The 24996-nt window shown below is 36.9% G+C and overlaps 1 protein-coding gene across 7 annotated transcripts in view; it reads left to right on the forward strand.

The window, feature by feature from the left end:
* SENP6 (SUMO specific peptidase 6) overlaps positions 1 to 24996 on the forward strand; it is a 123472-nt gene that overhangs the window by 21122 nt on the left and 77354 nt on the right. For all 7 annotated transcript variants that reach the window (XM_044001006.1, XM_044001009.1, XM_044001008.1 and 4 more), the window contains one exon: positions 21815 to 21875. In XM_044001006.1, coding sequence (XP_043856941.1) covers positions 21815 to 21875 — 61 coding nt within the window. The remainder of the gene's footprint in view (positions 1 to 21814; positions 21876 to 24996) is intronic.

Genomic DNA, 24996 nt, shown 5'->3' on the forward strand with positions numbered 1-24996 from the left:
AAAGGAAAAACCTAAAAAAGAAAAACGGCACCAAAAACAAAAGAAATGGTATGGTTCAATCTCCATCCATATTCCTTAGTAGGTGCTTAATAAATATTTAATGATTGGATGAGTGAGCACATAAGGTGTCTGTTGGTTAAAAAATAAATACATGGTGACTGTTTGAGGTTGCTCCATGTAGGCAAAAGGAAAACTATTTCCTAGTTTAAAATGACCAAGCAGTCAGACAGTAAGCATTTGTTAAAAATCTACTACTGAGGGACAGCTAGGTGGCGCAGTGGATAGAGCACAGGCCCTGGAGTCAGGAGGACCTGAGTTCAAATGGGGCCTCAGACACTTAACACTTACTAGCTGTGTGACCCTGGGCAAATCACTTAACCCCAATTGCCTCACTTAAAAAAAAATCTACTACTGAGGTGACAAACAAGCCAGCTTGTGGCCTAGAATCCTCACCTACAGTAAAACCAGCTTAAAATGCAATTGGGAAATATTTAATAAAAACATAAAAATACAGTAAAACAGATAATATTAATATGTGGGTTTGAGTCAAAATGCAGCTCACACGAATCCTTATGTATGGTTTAATGGATGGTCCCTGTTTCTGTTTGAATTTGACAGTACTGATTCTAGACTGCTGAGAACTCTAGATACCTACTATTACCACTACTGCCACCTCTTCCTCCTTTCTCCCCCTACTTCGTTTCTGCCTCCTCAGTTGATCCAACACTAGAAAGTAGGTGCTGTTATCCTTACATTACAGAGGAGGAAACTGAGGCAGATATGACTCCATATCTAGAATTATATAGTTTTAAGTATCTGGGGCCATATTTGGATTCTGGTCTTCCTGACTTAAGGTCTAGCACTCTATCCATTGCACTACCTAGCTTCCTATAAATACAAAGAAAAAAGTACAAAGTAAAAAAAAAATATTTAAAAAAAGAAAAAGAAAGGAACTAGCCCTTGCTAGGGACTTTAAACTTTTTTTCCCCCTCTTATTCTATTGACAAAATTGTATTTTCTTTCCCTGTCACACTCCCAGGTGCTGCCCCTTTCTTCCTACTCTATCCCAGATTTTCACATTGGCCGTATCCCCCAAAATGTCTTATTTTGTATCCTGGCTATATCACTTCTCTGTTAGGAGCTAAATAACATGCTCCATAAGCAGGCCTCTCGAATGCTTGTTGGTCATTGTATCTATCAAAGTTGTTCTAACATTTTGAAGTTCATAAGAATTTCAAAGTTCTTAATGTCTTTCAGAGATGTTTGTTTTTATGTTGTTAATCTGTATCCATCACTTCATCAGTATTCTGTTACGTTCTTATACCATAATTGTTCAACCATTGGGCACCCACTTAATTTTTGATTCTTTACCACTTTAAAAATGCTTGCCATATTTTTGTACATATGGAATCTTCTTTTGAACATTTTGGGGGTTAGACCTAGAAGTGGTATTGATGGGTCAAAGGGTATGCACAGTATATTAGTAAATTTGGGGGCATTGTTTCAAATTAATTTACATAATGCCTGTACCAGTGCACAGCTCCACCAAAAATGCATAAATATGCCTCTTTTCTGAAAAGGGATTTCTATTGCAATCAAGGAGACAACATATGTTTAAATTGATATATCAAGGTGCTTTCAGAGTTGATTCAAAATAACCTTAGAAGAGAAGGTACCATTACTAGCTGGGGACACTCAGGAAAGTTTCTTCCTGAAGGTGGTACTTGAGCTAAATGTTTAAGTAAGCTAGGGATTCTGAGGCAAAGTGATATTGTAGTCAATAGTAACAGCAAGTAGACCAATATTACAACCTTGAATTGTGTGGAACAGAGTAATAGATAAGAATACTAGAAAGACTAGAAGAAGCCAGGATGTGGAGAGTTGGTTTATTTGTAATAAATTTTTATTGATGACCTTTAACCACCAGAATTTCCCCCTTTATTCCTCCCCTGTTCCCCTTCCAGACAACCACTCCATATAATAAACTGTATATTTTTTAAAGTTTTATTGATGTCTTCTGATTTTTACATCATCATAGTTATCCCCAGTATCTCTTCCTCTCCCCCTCTTAGAGAGCCATCTCATATAACAGGTCGTGTATTTTTTAAGTGAGGAAGTCTTAGTACATAGAAAAAGTCCAAAAAAAAGGTATAATTTTTTTTTGCTTGTTTTGTTTGTTGTTGTTGTTGTTGTTATTTTGGTATAATGTATTACACCTGGGGTCTCCTACCTACACAAAAAGAGGGTGAGTTGGGGGAGTATCTTACCTCTTCATTTGAGTCATGTATTATCTTTATGTAATTTTGTTACATTAATTTTAGATTGGGGGGGTGGTAGTGTTCTTTCCATTTACATTGTTATAGTTATTGTGTATGTTGTTTTCTTGGTTCTACTTACTTCACTCTGCATCAGTTCCTATAGAAATCTCCAGGATTCTCTGTCTTTATTACATATATAATTTCTTTTAAAATTTAATTTAATTGGGGGCAGCTAGGTGGCGCAGTAGATAAAGCACTAGCCCTGGATTCAGGAGGACCTGAGTTCAAATACGGCCTCAGACATTTGATTGACATGTACTAGCTGTGTGACCTTTGGCAAGTCACTTAACCTTCATTGCCCCCCCCCCATTTTAATTTAATTAATTTGTTACATTTTAAGTTTCAAACTATATCCCTCCCTCCCCACCACGCAGTAGAGAAAGCCACCATTTGACACATTTATTTGTAAAACCGTACTATGTATACTTCTGTTTATCAATTCTTTCTCTGGAGGTAGAGAACATCTTCTTTCATAGGTACTTTGTAGTTGATTTGAGTATTTACAATACTTAGAATAATGTGGTCATTCACAGTTGTTTTTCAGACCATATTGCTGTTACTATATACAGCATTGTCTTGGTTCTGCTCATTTCACTCTTTGTTATTTCATGCAGTTCTTTTTGTGTTTTTCTCAAATCAACCTGGTAATCATTTCTTACAGCACAGTAGTACTCTATCACAACCACAAAGTGCAACTTGTTTAGCCATTCCTGATGGGCATCCCCTCAATTTCCAGTTCTTTGCTACCACAAAGAGAATTACTGTAAATATTTTAGAACATAAAGGTTCTGTTCCTTTTTTCCTGATTACCTTGGAAAACAGACCTAATAGTAGTGTTGCCTGGATCAAAAGGTATATGCAGTTTTATAACTCTTTGAGCGTGATTCCAGATTGCCTTCCACATTTCACAGTTCCACCAACAGTATATTATTGTCCCAATTTTCCTACATCCCCTTGGACATTTGTCATTTTCCCCTTCTATCATTTTTGCCAGTCTGATAGGTATGAGATGATATTTCAGTTGTTTTAATTTGAATTTCTCTAACCAATGACTTTGGGGGGAGGGCGGGGCAATGAAGGTTAAGTGACTTGTCCAGGGTCACATAGCTAGTGTCAAGTGTCTGAGGCCAGATTTGAACTCAGGTCCTCCTGAATCCTAGGTCAGTGCTTTATTCACTGCGCCACTTAGCTGTCCCCCAATAATGATTCAGAATATTTTTTAATCTGACTGTAGCTTTGATTTCTTCTTCCAAAAACTGCCTGTTTGTATTCTTTGACCATTTATCAATTGGAATGATTCATATTTTTTAAAATTTGACAAAGTTCTCTATGTATTTGAGATTTGAGGCCTTTATCAGAGCCACTTTCTATAAAGATTGTTTCCCAGTGTTCTGCTCTCCTTCTAATCTTCACTGTGTTGCTTTTACTTGTACAAAACCTTTTTAATTTAATGTAATCAAAATTATCCATTTTACATTTCACAGTGCTCTCTAATGTTTATTAATAAATTCTTCTATCCATGAGTCCGATGGGTAATGTATTCCATATTCTGATTTTCTTATGATATCTCCTTTTATAAATAGATTATGTATCCATTTTGACATTATCTGGGTAAATGGTATAAGATATTAGTCTATACCCAATTTCTCTTCTTTCCAGTTTTTCCAGCAATTTTTTTGCCAAATAGTAAAATTCTTATCCCCAAAGCTTAAATCTTTACATCTGTCAAACAGGTTACTATGGTCATTTACAACTATATTGTATGTCTACTGTGTTCCACTGATCTGCCTTTGTATTTCTTAGTACCAAATAATTTTGATAATTACTGCTTTATAATATAGTTTAAGATGTGGTACCTTAAACTCCATTTTTTAATTTTATTAATTCCTTTGATATTCTTGACCTTTTCTTCTTCCAAATAAATTTTGATATTATTTTTTCACACCCAATAAAAGAGGTTTTTGATAATTGGGATAGCATTAAATAAGTTGATTAGTTTAGATAGAATTGTCATTTTTATTATATTGACTCTCTCCACCCATGAAAACTTAATATTTTTCTAATTTTTAAAAACCTGACTTTATTTGTATAAAAAGTGGTTTATAATTATGTTCATGGAGTTCCTGGGCTTTTCTTGAAAAGTATACTCCCAGGTATTTATGCTGTCTATGGTTATTTTTAATGAGGTATTTTTTACTATCTCTTACAAGGTTTTGTTGATATATGGAAATGGTGATGATTTATGTGGGTTTATTTTGTATCTTGCTACTTTGCTAAAATTATTATTTCAACTAGCTGTTTAGTTGAGTTTCTAGGATTTTCCAAGTATATCATTGTAGCCCCTGCAAAAAGATTTTATTACCTCATTGCCCATTCTTATTCCTTTAAATTATTTTTCTTCTCTTATTGCTATTACTAACATTTGTAATACAGTTTTGAATAATATTGGTGATAATGGGCATTTTTCTTTCATTCCTGATCTTTTGGGAAGGCTTACAAATAATACTTGCTGGAGCATGAAGCCAAGATGGCTGAGCTCTCTTCAAAACCCCTCCAAATACCTTCAGATAATGCCATAAGACCATTCCTGGAGTAGCAGAACCCACAAAAGGATGGAGTGAAATATTTTTCTAGCCAATGACAACTTAGAAGGTCCGTAGGAAAGGTCTGTCCATCTGCAGGTCATGCCAATGCAGACCCATCCCCAGCAAACCAGGAGTAGTCCTTGGGAACCACTGAATCAGTAGCAACAACAACTGCTTCTGAAACTCAGCCCATAGAGGTTAAAGGGGTTGAAAAATTGTCCAGAAGGAAATTACATGCGTCTTTTTGATAGCACTGAGGCAGGACTTTGTTGTTTTACCCTTACTTGGATCTAGGTTGTAGTCTTGGGTGGCAATCCCAGGGTGGGGAGGAGCACTAGCACATCAGAGCTTGTCACCACAGTGGAGCAGGAAGCTCCTCATAGTTCCCGGGAAGAAAAGCAGGTTTGTGGTCACTTGCAGGACCAGGTCAGGAGAGTAGTGAACATACCTCTCCTTAAATCATACCATCTTGGAAGACCTGAAAACTTACAAATCCCTAAAACTATCTCTGAAAACAGCTGCACAAACCCCCTGAAGCTTGGGATGCTGTACCTTCCACCTTGGAAGCAGAGCCTCAATTTAATAAAGAATTAAAAGTCAAGAAATAAGCTGGGAAAATGAGCAAACAAGAAGGAAAAAAAAATTCTGACCAAACAAAGTTACTGTGGTGACAAGGAAGATCAAAACACACTCAGAAGAAGATAACAAAGTCAAAGCTCCTACATGCAAAGCTTCCAAGAAAAATGTGAATTAGTCTTAGGCCATAGAAGTGCTCAAAAAGGACTTTGAAAATAAAGAAAGGTGGGAGGGAAGGGAAAAAGAAATGAGAGTGATACAAGAAAATTGTGGGAAAAAAAAGGTCAACAGCTTGGTAAAGGAGACACAAAAAATTACTGAAGAAGACAACAACTTAAAAAACAGACTAGGGGGCAGCTAGGTGGCACAGTGGATAAAGCACTGGCCCTGGATTCAGGAGGTCGAATCCAGCTGCAGACACTTGACACTTACTAGCTGTGTGACCCTGGGCAAGTTGCTTAATCCTCATCGCCTCGGGAAAAAACAAAGAAACAACAACAAAAACACCAGACTGGGCCAAATGGTAAAAGAGGTACAAAAAGCCAATGAGGAAAAGAATGCCTTGAAAAGCCAAATTGGCCAAATGGAAAAGAGGTACAAAATCTCACTGAAGAAAATAACTCCTTAAAAATTAGGATTGAGCAAATGGAAGCTAATGACTTTATGAGAAATCAAGAAGCAATAAAACAAAAACAAAACAATGAAAAAATAGAAGGCAATGTGAAACACGTTATTAGAAAAACAACTGACCTGGAAAATAGATTCAGGAGAGATCATTTGGAAATTATTGGACTATCAGAAAGCCATAATCCAAAAAAGAGCCTAGACATCATCTTCCAAGAAATTGTCAAGGAAACCTTCCCTGATATTCTAGAACCAGAAGGTAAAATAGAAATTGAAAGAATCCATCAATCACCCCCTGAAAGAGATCCCAAAATGAAAACTTCCAGAAATAGTCAAATTTCAGAGCTCCCAGGTCAACAAGCAGCCAGACAAAACCAATTCAAGTATTATGGAGCCACAATCAAAGTAACACAAGATTTAGCAGCTTAAGGATCAGAGGGCTTGGAATATAATATTCCAGAAGTCAAAGAATTACCTACCCAGCAAAACTGGGTATAATCCTTCAGGAGGAAAAATGGGCATTCATTAAAAGAGAGGACTTTCAGGCATTCTTTTTTGTTTGTTTTGTTTTTGTTTTTGCAGGGCAATGAGGGTTAAGTGACTTGCCCAGGGTCACACAGCTAGTTAAGTGTCAAGTGTCTGAGGCTGGATTTGAACTCAGGTCCTTCTGAATCCAAGGCCAGTGCTTTATCCACTCTGTCACCTAGGTGCCCTACTTTCAGGCATTCTTGATGAAAAGACCTGAGTTGAATAGAAAATTTGACTTTCAAATTCAAGACTGGAGCATAAAAAGGTAAACAGGAAAAAGAAATCAGGGATATTAAAAGGTTAAACTCTTTACTTTCCTACATGGGAAAATGATACTTGTAACTCATAAGAACATTCTCGTCATTAGGGCAGTTGGATAGAATATATATCGACAGAGGCCACAGGTGTGAGTTGAATATAAAGGGATATCTTTAAAAAATAAAATGAGGGAGTGAGAGAAGAATGCACTGGGAGAAAGGGAAAGGGAGAGGTGGAATGGGGTAAATTATCTCACATAAAAGAAGCAAGAAAAGCTTATACAGTGAAGGGAAGAGGGGGGAGGTGTGGGGTAGTGAGTAAACCTTACTCTCATCAGAATTGGCTCAAAGAGGGAATAACATACACACTCAATTTGGTATAGAAATCTATCTTACCCTGCACAAAAGTAGGAGGGAAAGGGTTTAGAGGGAATAGGGTGGGTGATAAAAGGGCAGACTGGGGGAGGGGGTAGTCAGTAGCAAGACACTTTTGAGGAGGGACAGTTTACAAGGGGAGAGAATAGAATAAATGACATAGGGACAGAATAGGATGGAGGGAAATACAGTTAGCAATAGTAACTAAAATTTTTGAAGCAAGTTGGTATGATAAGTCTCATTTCTCAGATAACTTATTAAAATAAGAACTATTCCTCAATTGATAATTTATCAAAAGATATGAACAGTTTTCAGATGAAGTAATCAAAATTATTTATATTCATTTTTTTTAAAGCTTTGTTTTTTGTTTTTTGTTTTGGTGGGCCAATGTGGGTTGTGACTTGCCCAGGGTCACATAGCTAGCAAGTGTCTGAGGCCAGATTTTAACTCGGGTCCTCCTGAATCCAAGGCCAGTGCTAGAGGGGCTAGCTGCCCCTCTAACTCTTGATTAGAAAGATGCAACTCAAAACAATTCTGGGATACTACCTCATGACTTAATGTATTGGATAATAGGATGGTAGTGGAAAATGACAAATGTTGGAGGGGATATGGGGGAAATGAGACATTAATGCAGTGTTGGTGGAGTTGTAAACTGATTCAAACCAAAACCATGCGTACTCTGACCTAGTAATGCCACTAGAGGGTTACTATCCAGAAGAAGGTAAACAAAAAGGAAAAGGACCTATATGTACAAAAAGTATGTATAGTAGCTCTTTTCTGGTGGCAAAGAATTTGAAATTGAGGGGATGCCCATCTATTGGGGAATGGCTGAACAAATTGGTATGTGATTATGTTGGAATACTGTTGTGCTATAAGAAATGATGAGTAGATGCTCTCAGAAAAATATAGACTTACATGAGTTGATGCAAAGTGAAATGTACTGTGTGTCCCATAAAAGAAAAAGACCTATTTGTACAAAAATATTTATAGCAGCCCTTTTTGTAGTGGCTAAGAATTGGAAATTAAAGAAATGCCCATCAGTTGGGGAATGACTAAACAAGCTATGATATATAATGGTGATGGAATATTATTGTGCTACAAGAAATGACAAATAGGATTATTTCAGAAAGGCCTAGAAAGACTTATGTAAACTGATGATATATGGTGATGTGAGCAGAACCAAGAGGATGATGTGCACAGAAGCAGCAATATTGTTTGATGAAGAACTGTGAATGATTTAACTATTCTCAGCAATACAATGATCCAAGACAATCCCAAAGGACTAATGAAGCATACTATATCTACCTCCAAAGAAAGAATTGATATTGATTGACCACAGACTAAATCATGCTAATTTTTACTTTCTTTTATTCAAATTTTCTTGTACAAAATGACTAATATGGTAATGTTTTACATAACTGCATATGTATAACCCACATCTGATTGCTTACTACCCTAGGGAAAGTGGAGGAGAGGGAGAGAAGGAGGGATAAAATTTGTAACTCAAAACTATAAATAAAAATGTTTATTATTAGAAAATTTAAAGAATTTTTTTTTAATTGTGTTCAAAGGAAAAGCAGTATGATCATCTCTGAATGACATGGCTATTCTCAACAATATGATGATCCAAGAAAACTCTAAAGGATTTATGATGAAAAATGCTATCTATCCCCCGGAAAAAAACAAAACAAAACTGATGGTGTCTGAATATAGATTGAAGCATAATTTTCTTTTTTACTTTATTCATCTTGAGGGTGTTTTTTTTGTCTGTTTTCTTTCAAAACTCAACTAATGTGGAAATGTTTTCCATTGACTATACATGCATAACATTGAATTGCTTGCCTTCTCAAAGTGGGTGGAGCATAGGGAGAGAAGGAAGGAAAAGAATTTGGAACTCAAAGTTTTTTAAATGGATGTTAAAATTTTTTTTACGTGTAATTGGGGGAAAATAAAATGCTAAATAAACCAAAAGAAATACCTGATGGTTCATGTATATTTCTTACAGCACAGTCATAGTCCATTACATTTATGTTTAACAATTTGTTTAGTCATTTCCCAATCAATGGGCATCTACTTTGTTTCCTATTCTTTACTATCTCCAAAAATGCCGCTATAAATATTCTGGTGCATTATGACAGAGATTCTCTCCCCCCCCCCCCCGCCCCGCCCCTTTTAACATTTCCTTCTTATTTTAGGTGCCTTAGTTTTGTATGTGGAGCCTTTTAATTTCATGTAATCAAAGTTGTCCATTTTATCTTTTGTAATTGCCCCATCTTTAGTTTATTTATGAATATCTTTCCTATCTATAGCTATGAGCAGTCTATGAACTGCTTTTTTCTAATTTTTTAAATCCTTTTATCTTTAATATTTTAAACTTGCTTTTTAATTTAATTCTTTTTTTTTATTTCTTTTTAAGTTCTCAGCTGTCTCCCTACTTTCCTTCCCACCAGGCCACCATTTCACACACACACACACACACACACACACACACACACACACACACACACACACACACACATTATAGATAGTGCACATAAATATATAGATCTATAACCATACTATGTATACTTCTGTATCAGTTCTTTCTCAAGTTCTGAAAGAAAACACCCAAAAACCCCCTCAAGATGAATAAAATATAAAAGAAAATTATTCTTTAATCTGTATTCAGACACTTTTTTCTGGGGGTAGATAGCATTTTTCATCATTAAGTCCTTTAGCGTTGTCTTGGATCATTATATTGTTGAGAATAGCCATGTCATTCACAGCTGATCATCTTATAATATTGCTGTTACTTTGTACACAGTACATTTCTTTTTTTTTTTAATTTCCTTTATAGGCCTTTGTATTTGTTTTGAGTTTTTATAATAATCAGAATAACTTAGTCATTCACAGTTATTCTTGGAACAGTATTGCTGTTATTGTATACATGGTTTTGTTCTGTTAATTTCATTCTTTATTATTTCAGGCAAGTCTTTTTATATTTTTCTGAAATCGGCCTGCTCATCATTTCTTACAGCACATTGATCTTTTTTTTTTTTTTTTTTTTTTTTTTGGTGAGGCAATTGGGGTTAAATGACTTGCCCAGGGTCACACAGCTAGTAAGTGTTAAGTGTCTGAGGCCGGATTTGAACTCGGGTCCTCCTGACTCCAGAGCTGGTGCTCTATCCACTGCGCCACCTAGCTGCCCCCTTGCAGCACATTGATCTTTAATATTAAGGCTAATATCTTGTGGGAAATGATTTAAGAAGTTGGCATAAGCCTAATTTCTTCCATACTACATTTTCCCCCAGCATTCTTTTAGAAAATCACAGTGATTTTTTTTTCCTAAACGATTTATTTTTTACTTTACCAAACAGTGAGTTATTGAGCTCCGTTGTTTCTGATTCTCCCTTGTCTAGTTTGTTCCATTGGTCTATATCTCTACCACATAATTTTGATGACTGCTAGTTTATAATAATGTTTGAGATCAGGAAGTGCCATTTCCTTTTCATCCCCATTTCTTTTCATCATTTCTCTTGATGTTTTAGATCTTTGTTTTTTGTTTTTTTCCCAAAAGAATTTTGTTACTGTATTATTAAGTTCAGTAAAGTATCTCCTTTGGAATTTGATTCATATAGCATTAAAAATCTAAGCCAAGCAACATTGTAACTGAATTTATACAAATCTTTTCTGTGCTTTGGTGGGTCAGTGTGCAGATATGGATTTTGTAGTTATTTGAAATGGGATTTCCCTTTCAATTTTTGCTTCTTGGGTTTTGTCATTATTATATAGAAATATTGTTTATTTTTGAGATTTTGTTTTGTAGCCTACAACTTGACTGAGGGCATTTATTTATTCCCTCTCCCCGCCCCCCAATCTCAATCAATCTATCCATCCATCCATCCATCCATCCATCTATCTATTTGGAGTTTTTCTCACCTTACATGTAAAAACAAATTGTAACATCGATTTTTTTTGTGGGGGGGGGGAGGGGGGGCCCAGGGCAATGAGGGTTAAGTGACTTGCCCAGGGTCACACAGCTCTTAAGTGTCAGGTATCTGAGGTCAGATTTGAACTCCTGTCTTCCTGAATCCCAGGGCCACTGCTTTATCCTATGTGCCACCTAGCTGCTACTGTAACATTGATTTTTAAAACTTTGTATTCCAAATTTTCATCCTTCCTCCCTATTCTCCCTTTAAGAGCTCAAGCAATTCAATCAATATAAGTTATACATGTGCAGTTGTGCGAAACAAAGCAGACAAAACAACTTTATAAAAAGGAACTAGAAATAACAATAAAATATATTTCCATCTGTATTCTGTTAGCATGAGTTCTTTGTAGATGGATTGTATTTTTCATAGGTCCTTCAGAGTTGTCTTGGATCATTGCATTGCTGAAAATAACTAAGTCATTTGCAACAGATCATCTTATAATATTGCTGTTATTTTGTGTACAGTTTATTTCACTTTGCATCGGCTCATGTAAGTCTTTCCAGGTTTTTCTGATAGCATCCTGCTTGTCTTTTTTTTTTAAATAGTAAACTACATTTATATAATACTTTAAAGGGAGAGTTTCTCACAAAATACCTATGAGGTTGATTATTGCAACAATATAGCTAACCTTTATATAGTACCTTATACCTGACAAAGAATTTTCTTCACAGTAGCCCAGCAAAGTAAGTACCACCACCACCATCATCTTCTTCATCTTACATTCCTTTTGCCTCTGATTCAATTTTTTTCTGCAGTTACTATTGCTTTTCCCTCCATCCTATACACTCCCCATGATATTTACTCCATTTTCTATCATCTTTTACCCTATGCCTCTTCAAAAGTGTTTTGCCTCTGACTGCCCCTCCCCCAATCTGCTCTCCTTTCCTTCACCCCTCCCCCATATCTACTTCCCTTCCCCCTTCCCTACACGGCAAGATATATTACTATACCCACTTAAGTGTGTATGTTATTCCCTCTTTGAGCCAATTCTAATGAGAATAAGGCTCATTCACTTTCCCGATCCTCCCCCATCTTCCCCTCCACTCCATAAGCTTTTTCTTGCTTCTTTTATGTGAGATACTTTGCCCCATTCTACCTCTCCCTTTCCCTTTCTCCCAGTGTAATCTTCTCATCCCTTAATTTTATTTTAAAGATGTCCTCATGGGAAAGCTAGGTGATACAGTGGACAAAGTACTAGCCCTGGACCCAGGAGTACCTGAGCCCAAATCCGGCTTCAGACATAAGACACTCTCCAGCTGTGTGATCCCAGCCATGCCCCCCAACCCTGACTGCCCCGACTAAAACAAAAAACCATACACAAACAATAAATGCTTTACATATATCATCCCTTCATATTCCATTCCCACCTGCGCCTTCTCTCTAAATTTATTCCTTTCAGCTGTCCTAATACTGAGAAAGTTTTTATGAGTTAGAAGTATCATCTTCCCATGTAGGAATGTAAAGAGTTTAACCTTTTAACATCCCTCATAATTTCTTTTTCCTGTTTACTTTTTTATGCTTCTCTAGGGTCTTATATATGAAAGTCAAATTTTCTATTCAGTTCAGGTCTTTTCATCATGAATACCTGAAAGTCCTCTTTTTCATTGAAGTCGCATTTTTCCCCCTGAAAAATTATACTCAGTTTTGCTGGGTAGGTGATTTGTTGTTGTAATCCCAATTCTTTGCCCTCCGGTTCTTTAATGGAGAAATTGATAGATCTTGTGTTATCCTGACCATGGCTCCACAGTACTTGAATGGTTTCTTTCTGGCTGCTTGCAATATTTTCTCCTTGACCTGGGAGCTCTGAAATTTGACTATAATATTCCTGGGAGTTTTCATTTTGGGATCTCTTTCAGGAGGTGATAGATAGATTCTTTCAATTTCTATTTTACCTTCTGCTTCTAGAATATCAGGGCAGTTTTCCCCGAGAATATCTTGTAAAATGATGTCTAAGCTCTTTTTTTTTGATTGTGGTTTTCTGGTAGTCCAATGATTTTTAAATGATCTCTCCTGAACCTATTTTCCAAGTCAGCAGTTTTTCCAAGAAGATATTTCACATTGCCCTTTCTTTTTTTATTCATTTGGATTTGCTTTATTGTTGTTTGGTTTCTCATAAAGTCACTAGCTTCCATTTGTTCAATCCTAATTCTTAGGCAATTATTTTCATCAGAGAGCTTTTCCTTTTGGCTTCTCAAGCTGTTGACTTTTTTTTTATCATGACTTTCCTGCATCACTCTCATTTCTCTTTCGATTTTTTCTTCTACCTCTCTTTATCTTCAAAATCCTTGTTGAGTGCTTCCATGGCCTGAGGCCAATTCATATTTTTCTTTGAAGCTTTGGATGTAGGAGCTTTGACTTTGTTATCATCTTGTGAGGATGTATTTTGATCTTCCTTGTCACCAAAGAAACTTTCAGTGGTCTGAATTTTTTTTCTGTCCATTTATTTCTAGCCTATTCGTTGACTTTTAACTCCTTAAAGTGGGGCACTGCCTCCAGGATGTAGTGTCATGTGAGAAAATAATGGGATTTGGTAGATACTCAAAGGCTCACCTGGAGATTAATCTACTCTGGTTGAATTAAGTGAGAGTGATTGACTCTGCAGATTAGCCTACTTCAAGTTAATTTGATTGTAACCACACCTGGCTGGCCCTTAAGGAAGTATTGTTCTCAGAAGTTAAGGACTTGGAACTCAACTTGAGATCACCTTCAAGCCTAGTGAACCAATGGATTTGGATGATGCCCACCAGTCAGCTTGAAGCAGTGTGTAAAGAGGCCTCTGCTCCAGACCTATAAAAAGCTTCCACACTCAGTTTGAGAGAGTTCGTGGTTGAAGCAGGCTCATGGCAGAGGACTTGAGGAAGAACCAGACCAGGCTGGAACTCTAGGCTAGATAGGCCTTTTCTTAAATCCACATGTTTTTTTTTTTCTCCTAATACCTAGTATGCTTTAATAAATGCTTAATGCCCAAAGACTGGTGCTAAAGCTTCTAATTTAAGATGACCACTCATTAGATTTTAGACATCACAGCTAGAATTTTAGCCCCTTCTAGTCCCAAGCTTTAGGGGGTCCCAGGTGGAACGATTTAAGAAGAGGCAGGTTCTTCATTCCCCTGGCCTGTGTTCTGGTCTGTAAATATCCCCAGGCTTGCTTGCTCTTTAACCTGGAAACAGAATTTTGTCTCCTATGGTTGCTAGCTTCAGATGTGCCTGCGCCCTTCCCCCACCTGGGTCTGCCACTCAAGACTAGTTCCTGTTTCCCAACACAGGCAAGACAACTAAGTTCCACCTCAGTTCCAGCCTCAACCCCTGTAATCTCCCCACAGCCAGCTACACAACCCACTTACCAGACATGGGCTCAGTTTCAGACGTAGCTGCAGCTTCAGTGGATTAAAAAACGTTGGAGGTCTCTTTTTCTGGTGCAGCCTGCCAGGGGCTGGATATGTGTTGGTGTGGCCCAGGTCTGGACTCCACTCCCACCCCCCAGTACAGCAGACCTTTCCTGCAGACCTTCTAAGCCCTCTTTGGCTGGAAAATGATCTCACCCCATCCTTTTGTGGGTTCTGCTGCTTCAGGAATTGTCTTATGGCTTTTGGAGTGATTGTGTGGGGATCTCCAAGAGGTTACTGCCTTTCCTCCACCATCTTGACTGCGCCTCCTCTCACTGAGGGCATTTTTTGTCTCTTATCTTTGTTGATTCTCTAGGATTTTTCTAGCATCATATTATCAGCCAATAGTTATAATTTTATATCTACTTATTTTTTATTCCCTTATTCCATTAATTTCTTTCTCTTGTCTTGTTGCTGTTGCTAGCATTTCTAGAACTGTACCATAATAGTGGGGAGTATGGACATCTTTGCTTTGTAGAGTTTTTAGTGTAAAAGAATGTTGTACTTTGACAAAGGCCTTTTCTGCATCTATGGAAATGAACATGTGATTTTAATGTTTGTGTTTTTGCTATGTTAAATTATGTCGATTTGTTTTCTTAGTGTTGAAGTATCCTTGAATTCCTATTACAAATTCCCTTTGGTCATAATGAATGATTCTTGGATAAACCATTGTAAAACATTTATTAAGCACCTACTATGTGATTGTGCATGGTAGCTGGCACATAGTAGGTGCTTAATTAATGTTTACTGACTGATGGCATGATTGAATATTGATTGAAAATTTTAAACAAAACCCTTTATTCTGGTTTTGTTGTGGTTTCATCTATTTGCTATTTTATTGTTTTGATATTTTTTTTGCCCTCTTTAGGCAGATTAGGTAAAGGTTTATCAGTTTTATTAATCTTTTCAAGACTCAGCTTTTAGCTTTATCATTTTTGCGGGGTTTTGTTTCTGATTTATGTTTGTGGGTATGTGATTTTTTTTTTCCTCTGAGGAGTGTGATTCAGCTGTATCCCCAAAATTTTGGTGTTTCATCATTAGTATTTTCTTTTACATAACTTTTGTTTCTATGGTCTGTAAAGGATGTATTAACTATTTCTGCCATTTTGTTTTTGTTTGTAATATGTCTATGCCCTAATAAGTGGTTACTTTTTGTAAAAGCTCCATTTGGTATGCAGAAATACTTATATTCTTTTTGCAGTCTCCTTTAGAATATGTCATAAGTCTTTTATCTCTAATTTCTCAAGTAGTATATTTAATTCCATAATTTTCCTTTTTTCTTTGTTAGACTTATCTGAAACTGAGAGGGATATTGAGGTTTTTGCCATGAATTATCATGCTACAATCTATGTCCTCTTGTAATTCAGTTAATGGTGTTTTTTTTCCTTAATAGTATTTTTTTCTAGTTACATGTAAAGATAGGCTTCAACATAAAATTTTGAGTTCCAAATTGTTCTCCCTTCCTCCTGTGCTTCCCCCTCCTCAAGACAGTAAGAAATCTTATATAGATTATATATGTACAATCACGTTAAACTTATTTCCACATTAGTCATGTTCTGTCTTTTTCTGGGGGGGGAAGTGAGGGTTAAGTGACTTGCCCAAGGTGTCTGAGGCCAGATTTGAACTTGGGTCCTCCTGAATCCAGGGCTGGTGCTTTATCCACTGTGTCACCTAGCTGCCCTCTACATTAGTCATGTTCTGAAGGAAGAATCAGAACAAAAGGGGAAAACCTCAGGAAAGGAAGGAAAAAAAAGAAAAGAAAAAGTCAAAATTGTACAGTTTAATTTGCATTCAGATTCCACAGTTCTTTTTCTGGATGTGGAGAGCATTTCCCATCATGAATCCTTTGGAAATGTTTTGGATCATTGTATACCTGAGAAAAGCAAAGCCCATCACAGCTGATCATCACATAATGTTGCTGTTACTATGTATAATATTCTCCTGGTTCTGCTCACTTCACTTATCATCAGTCCATTTGAGTCTTTCTTGTTTTTTTCTGAAATATGCCTGCTCATCACTTCTTATAACACAATAGTATTTTATTATATTTATATATCACAACTTGTGCCCTTCCCCAATTGATGGGCATTCTCTCGATTTCCAATTCTTTGCCACCACAAAGAGAGCTGCTAGAAATATTATTGTACATGTGGGTCTTTCCCCCTTGTTTATGATCTCTTTGGGATACAGACCTAGTAGTGATGTTACTGGGTCAAAGGGTATGCATAGCCCCATAGCTCTTTGGGCGTAGTTCTAAATTGTGGGAGCTACATCATAAAGCATCTCGGCATCTTCTCACACTGGACAATCATTGTTCTCCCAAGTGACTTTTGGGGGAACAGAAAAGGCCTTACCCTGAACGCTAGGCTCTTTCCTTCTGGCTTAGTGGAGTATCTCCTCCATGTACCCTTCTACTCCTCCCCCCATCTGTATCCCCTCCATGGTGTCATGTCCTGGTGTCCTTTCTTCCTTCTTCTATTCCTCTGTTCTCTGCCCTCGCATCACACTAGTGCTTTGGACTTGATTTCTGTAGTTTGGGTATGTGATGCTCTGGGAGGGGCTGGGAGTTGAAGTTGATTGCTATTTGAAGCCTAGAAATTTTCTTACTCCTTTCTTTCAGTTCCTCTACACTCCTGCAGAGATCTTTTGCATTGAAAAACACTGCTGCTATGGCACTGATTGTTTGCTGCAACCCAAGTATTAGTACTAGAGTGCTGTGAGAAATGACAAATACTGAGGATAGAAAGATTTACATAATTAGATGCATAATGTGGCAAGGAGAGCCAAGAAAAGACCATTAGACAATCAAAGGTGAATGTTGCAAAATAAAAAATTAAACATGGCTCCACAGAAGAAATATAAGAAGATACCTCCTGCTCTACTTCTTTGATCTGTTTTGTTTACTCTTTTTTTTCTTTGTGACCAACAAAATGGAGAGCTAGACATTTTCTCTGATCCTTGAGTGTACCCTGAATCATATTAGGATGCATTTTGAAGTATTTAACAAAATTAATGAAAATATAATAAATCATAGATAATATTAAAATTTCAAACTTAGTCAATATGCACCTTACAGGAATCATTTATTATTTAGTAGCCCCCTATTTCTATTTGAATTTGACACCACCATCAGACCATGGAAACAGCTGAAGTTGCTTTGTCTTTGGCAAATAATTTCTGTTTTGGAGAGGTTGAAAGGTCAGGGATCAGAAGAAATGTCTAGTCCTCCCTCGTGTTTGGTCAAATCACAAATGCTTTTCTGTGTTCATCATTTCTTACAGCATGGCAACACTAATGAATGTAATAGTACATTACATTTATATACTACAGCTTAGTTATTCTGTAATCAGTGGCCATCTACTTTGCTTCCAGTTCTTTTTTTAACCACAAAAAGTCCTGTCATAAATATTTTGGAATATATGTGAATTTTTTCTATATGTCTTTCTTGGTGTATAAACTTAGTAGTAGAATTTCTGCATGAAATAATACGGACATTTTAGTGATTTTATTTGCATAATTCCAGATTGCTTACCAAAATGGGTATACATTTTGTGGAGAGCCTTAAATGCCATATATATGACTTTTTGTTTAATTATCAGGGTAACCAAACTTTATCATCTTAATTACCCAAATATTTATAATTTCAACATTTATTGGTAGAATTCTAATTTTGGGGGAGTGTTTAATAAATGTTTATTGTATTATATTACTGTATCATAGAAACATGTAAAGCGCTTGGCAATCTTTAAAGGTTAACTGTGAATTGCTGTTGTTGTTGCTGTTCCTCCTCTTGTTGTTTTTTTATCATGAAAGTATTATATTATTTTCCAGTTACATGTAAAAATAGTTTTCAACATTTGTTTTCATAAGATTTTTAATTCCAAAGTTTTCTCCCACCCTCCCTTCCCTCCCCTGTCCCCCCTCACCAAGACAGAAAACAATGTGATATAGGCTCTATATGTACAATCACATTAAACACATTGCTGCATTAGTCATGTTTTAAAAGAAGAATCAGAACAAAAGGGAAAAACCTCAAAAAAGAGAAAAAAAACAATAACAAAGTATCAACAGTATGCTTCCATCTGCATTCTGTGAGAATATTATTAAGCTCCCTCCTTGCTGAGAGAGCATGGGTCCCAGCGTCCAGAAGTCACATCACAATTCATGGACCACCTTTGGAAAGTCATGTCAGTCAATGGACTTGAATGTTACCGGCCAATTAACTTGGAGCTGTGTGTGGGTACTGCCCCTCTTCCAGTCCCACAGGAAGCTTCCACTTGAACTGACTGAGAAACTGGCTCTTTCATCAGGAACAAGCTCATGGTAGCAGAAGAAGCAGGCCAGGGTAGACAGGTTTCCTATCTCTCTGAACTTTACATGTTCTCTCTTTACTCTTTAATAAATCTTAATGGTCAAAGACTGATGCTAAAGCTTTTAATTAAAGGCGACCACAGATTTAGTTTTACTTGTCACAATTCAGAATCCACAGTTCTTTTTTTCTGGATGTGGAGAATATTTTCCATCATGAGTTCTTTGCAATTTTCTTGAGTCATTCCACTGCTGAGAAGAGCCAAGTCTATCACAGTTGATCATCATACAATGTTGCTGTTACTGTGTACAATCTTCTGGTTCTGCTCATTTAACTCAACATCTGTCCACTTAAGTCTTTCCAAGTTTTTCTGAAATCTTCCTGCTCATCATTTCTTACAGCAAAATAGTATTCCATTACATTCCTATACCATAACTTGTTCAGCCATTCCCCAGTTGATTGGCATCCCCTTGATTTCCAGTTCTTTGCCACCACAAAAAGAGCAGCTATAAAAATTTTTTGTACATGTGGGACCTTTTCCCGTTTTTATGATCTCTTTGGGGAAAAGACCTAATAGTAGTATTTCTGGGTCAAAGGGTATGCACAGTTTTATAGCCCTTTGGTCAGAGTTCCAAATTGCTCTCCAGGATGGTTGGGTCAGTTCACGATTCCACCAACAATGCATTAGTGTTCCAATTTTTCCACATCTTCTCTAACATTTATTATTTTCCTTTTTTTGTCATATTAGTCAATCTGATATGTGTGAGGTGGTACCTCAGAGTTGTTTTAATTTGCATTTCTCTAATCAATAGTGATTTAGAGCATTTTTTCATATGGCAATAGATAGCTTTGATTTTTTCATCTGAAAGCTGCCTGTTCATATCCTTTGGCCATTTTGCAGTTGGGGAATTATTTGAATTCTTATAAATTTGATTTATTTCCCTATATATAATATTTTAGAAATTAGACCTTTATCAGAAACACTGTATGTGGGGCAGCTAGTTGGCACAGTGGATAGAGCACCGGCCCTGGAGTCAGGAGTACCTGAGTTCAAATCTGGCCTTAGGTGCTTGACACTTACTAGCTGTGTGACCCTGGGCAAGTCACTTAACCCCAATTGTCTCACCCAAAAAAAAAAAGGAAAACACCGTCTGTAAAAATTGTTTCCCAGTTTCTGCTTCCCTTCTAATTTTGGCAGCATTGCTTCTGTTTGTACAAAACCTTTTAAATTTAATGTAATCAAAATCATCCATTTTGCATTTCATAATTCTCTATCTCTTGTTTGGTCATAATTTGTTTTCCTCTCCATACACATATAGATGACTCTTTATTTGGTCTTGGAGGTAATAGGGACCTGCTGCAGTTTTGAGTAGGAGATTGTCATAGACAGAATTGCAATTCAAGTAAATCACCTTGTGACAAAAAGTGGAGAATGATTTGACATAGAAGAGATTTGAGGCAGGGAAACCATTTGGAAGCTGTTGCAATAGTTTATGTTAAAGTTGATGAGGTCCTGAATTATGGTGGTGGCATTGTGATAGAGAAAAGGGGATAATGTGAGAGATGTAGAGGTAAAAAGAATAAATTTTCACCCAGTTAGATCTGAGGTGAAAGAGAATGAAGAATCCAATTTATGAACCCGGATAATGGTAATATGGGAGGGAAGGAAAATTAATCCTTGTGTACATGTTTAGTTTAAAATGAAATGTCCTAGTTGAAATGTCTAATAGGCAATTGGTGATTTTGGACTGCAACTCCACTGAGGTGCTAGGTCCGTATACATATTCAGTTAATAACAAGTTAACAAGTAATCTTTAGGCACTGTGCTTGGCACTGGGATTACAAATATAATGCAGTAGGAAAGATAGTTTCTGTCCATGAAGATCTTACCTTCTATTGGGGAAGACAATATATAAAAGGAAGCCGGGGGCAGGGGGTGGGGTGGGATGGGGGTTGAAAGACTGGATTTTCACCTAGAGAGGAATGGAGACATTGTAGCTCAGAGTGTCCTCCTTAAATGGAGGTTTTGTGTTTCTTTCTTTTACGGGGCAATGAGGGTTAAGTGACTTGCCCAGGGTCACACAGCTAGTTTCAGGTGTCTGAGGCCGGATTTGAACTCAGGTCCTCCTGAATCCAGGGCTGGCATTTTATCCACTACACCACCTAGCTGCCCCCTAAATGGAGGTTTTGAAAGCAGTGATCCAGTCGGAGGGAAAGGCCACAGGTCTAGGGAAGGTACTTCTAGGGTTTGAATGAGTTTCCAGAATGAAGAATAGTAAAGAAACTCTAGAGTACAGCCTGGAGAAGATTGAAGGCTTCTATATGTAGCTCTAGAGATAATATTTGGACCCCTGGGAGCTGATGACATCACCAAGTGGGCAAGGGTACAGCAAGAAGAGGGCCCAGAACCAAGCTCTGAGGTACACCCACAGTTAGTGGCCATGATGTGGATAAAGATTTAGCAGAAGAGACTGAGAACAAGTGATTAGGTGAGCAGGAAGAAATCCAAGAGAGAACAATGTCAAAAAAAAGAACCAGAGAAAAGATTATATCTAGTGGGATATAATAAACATTGTCAAATCCTGCAGAAGTTAAGAAAAATAAAGATTGAGAAGGACTTGGGTATATGCTAATTATTGGATTATAAGTCCAGTCAGAGTATCTATGAATCCAAGTAGGTTCCTGTTGAAGTTAAATGACTAGAAGGTTCATGGTTTCCTCTGGACCCAAGTTCCAAAATACTTCATCTGACAGAAGGTGGTATTGTGTCTTGGGATGTTCACTTGGAGGTGAACCATAAGCAGGGCCCAGTGTTATTCTGTCCTGAAAGCTGAGGGAGAAGGAAGTATTAATAAGTGTCTTTTTAACTTTTTTTTTTTAACATAGTGATGCAAATCTTTTCGGTATAGAAGAGGATAATGAATCTGACACTTCAGAAGGAAAGAAGGTAAGTTGAACTTTTCATGATTATGTGACATTAAAACTATTGAATATTTTAACTACTGTACATCATTATTTTTCCTTTATAAAATTGACCTCCAGGAATTTGTATTTTTAAAAAACAGGGTACAAATATAGCAATAGTATTTCTTTTCAGATACTTGTTCTTATTAATGTTGTTTTGCAAGGCCTTTTTAAATGACATTTTGAAGAAATATTTTTATCTGCAATTGTCATGGTCCAGATGATCAGTGTTGGAGTCAAGGTAAGGGATATGTATTAACATTTATTTGCTAATGTTTCCCACAGCTGTTTATTAGTGTATATACAGGAATAGGGTGCATTCACCAATGAGGAAGTTCACAGAAGTTTGCTCCGCCAAGAGTTGAACCAAAGATGAATGTAGGTACAAGTTTTTTATACAGTAAGCAAGGCTTATTAACTAGTCAGATAACAACACAGGGGAAATGGCTAAAGGAGTCAGGCATTGAGGTAGAAGTAAATATTAGGTTTTGATTGATCACAGGAGGATTCAAGACAAGTCATTACATTTAGGTTGTGTAAGTAAGCACATAATACAATATGGAAACAATGGCAGATAGAATAAACTTGGGAGGGTGGGGGGAGAATGAGTGTTAAGTGACTTGCCCAGGATCACAAAGCTAGTAAGTGTCAAATGTCTCAAGCTGGATTTGAACTCAGGTCCTCCTGAATCCAGGGCTGGTGCTTTATCCATTGCACCACGTAGCTACCCCCTAGTATAAGCCTTTGTACGCTTAATCTTAGCTCCCTTGACAGGTAGAGATGCTTTTTCAATAGTTTAAGATGATTATTGTGGTCTGGAGAAGATCATAGTATCATAAATTTGGAGTTAGAAGGGCACTTTAGAGGTCATCAAGTTCAACTTTATTTATTTTTAAAATGTTGTTTATTTTTAGTGATTCCTGGAGAGTTTAAGACTTGCCCAGAATCACACAAATAGCAATTTGCAGACCTGACTAGTCCATCTTGTAGGTCTTCTGAGTCAACTCTCAAGCTATGCCACTGTCTTTTTTGTGATTGCTGACCTCTGCCCCTACTGCGCAAAGGACTTGAATTGCAAAGCTGACAATGGTCATCCCATCTCTTATAATGTCAGTATTCAAAACAAGGTTGAACCTTGTTATTGTCACTGACACTCCCAAGAATAGAGTTCTCCACTGGTCCTAAAGAAAATACCACCAAGCAAATTGATAAAACCATTACTATTTCAGAATGAGACCCAAACTTTCATACTTATTGATATTTGTGTATTGCTTAATAAAAGGATTAAAGGCAGCTAGGTAGTGCAATGGAAAGAGCATTGGACTTGGAATCAGGAAGACTCCTGTACACTAGCAGTGCTACTCTGGGCAAATCACTTAATCCTATTTGCCCCCGTTTCTAATCTATAAAATAAGATGGAGAAGGAAATGGCAAACGACTCCAGTATCTCTGCCAAGAAAACCCCAAATGGGGTCACAAAGAAATGGACAAGACTGAAAGGCAACTGAACAACAACAAAGAGATTTAACTGTAGGCATGTACTACTGGGGCTTGTGGTAACATTGTATGAAATATCCTGGGCCTTTGTTTAAGGACTTCCCTTAACTGTTGTAACAATAGATCACCAGACCAGAGCAGGAGCTCAGCTGTCTACTGTCTTCATAGCAGTTACCATCCCTGTATATATAGCTGAGGTGGAATGTGAAGGTGTGTGTAGATTGAGAGACTGGGAAATTGTGATTTTTGAAAGAACATTAATATACATCTTGAAGTCCCCTAGCATGAGGGCATGAGGGAGACTATTAATCAGGTGTTAAGCTCAGTGAGAAAGGAAGGAGAATATTCTGGGAGTAGGGAGACCTATTTTAGTTATAAATTTAGGTAAAGTGAACCTCAAAGGAGGAGAGGGTTACTTAGTGATAGTGATAAAGGGAGGGTCTGGAAGTGGCATTGGGGAGCAGGTATTCCAACTTTCCTATCAGTGAGTTGCGGGGATATGCACCTTCATTGTTGGATGGGAGAGGACATGCATTTGGCTTGGGTAGCTCAGACTTAAGTCATTGAGTGTCAGAAGATGGAACAAATATGAATAAAAGAGGTCTAAAATGAAAAATGGGAATACCAAATTTTGCTTAGTGTCTTGCTATAACAGTATGGGTCTGTCATCTCACATTAATATACAGCTTTTGTTCTAGATGTAGGGTAGACAGCACCATACAAGGAGCATGGATTAAGTGCATAAACTACCTTATTAAGGCATTCACCCCAACTGTGAGTGTCAGTGATGCTCTCAAAATTCATTATATGTGATAAGTTCAAATCTGAATTGTTTCCAAAAATTGTCCTGTGTTCCTTATTGTTATTTTTGCAGAGTCTATTTCCTTTTTTTGAGTATATTCTTTTTGAATGTTGCCTTCATGGAGAAATTCAAGTCTAGTATTGCTTATGCATAAGCAACATAATTCTGAGAGATTTCTCCTAACTCATATACTTTGTTTTAGAGCATTCACTAAAAACATCCTATTTTCAGTAATAAATCTAGTCCTCAGACATTTAAAAATTATTCCAGCAGGTTCATTCACCTCCCAGTGCTAGATCAAATGAAATACCCTCTTGAATTAAATTGGAATACTTTTGAAGTTTAAAATCTTTTATTGATCTTTTTAGTGTTTTATATTTTTAACATTTCTCTTTTCAAAAATTTTCCCACTCCATTAGAATTTTTCCTTGTAACAAAGATTGCACCATAGCAAAACAGTCTGTTTCTTATTCTGTACTTCAGTATGCTGTTTCTCTACTAAGAGGAGAGAGTTGTTTCATCCTCAGTCCTATTGATCTGAATTCTGATGACCTTTCTGTTCTTTTTCTTTACATTGTTCTTGGCTTTCACTTCACATCGCTTTGTCTTCCCGTGTTTTTTTTTTCTCCAAGTGTTTTCTTACAGCATAATAACCATAAACCACAGTTTGTTCATGTATTCCTCAAGAGTTTTAAATTCTCAAACAAGGTCACATTAAAATTTTGAATGATGCTTGAAGTTAAAGTATAGAGGCAGATAGAAGATTTTCCAGTTTTTGGAAGTGTGCTTTCTAGGTTACTTGTTT

The sequence above is a fragment of the Dromiciops gliroides genome, chromosome 4 (genome assembly GCF_019393635.1).
Source record: "Dromiciops gliroides isolate mDroGli1 chromosome 4, mDroGli1.pri, whole genome shotgun sequence".
In the NCBI taxonomy this organism is placed as follows: Eukaryota; Metazoa; Chordata; class Mammalia; order Microbiotheria; family Microbiotheriidae; genus Dromiciops; species Dromiciops gliroides.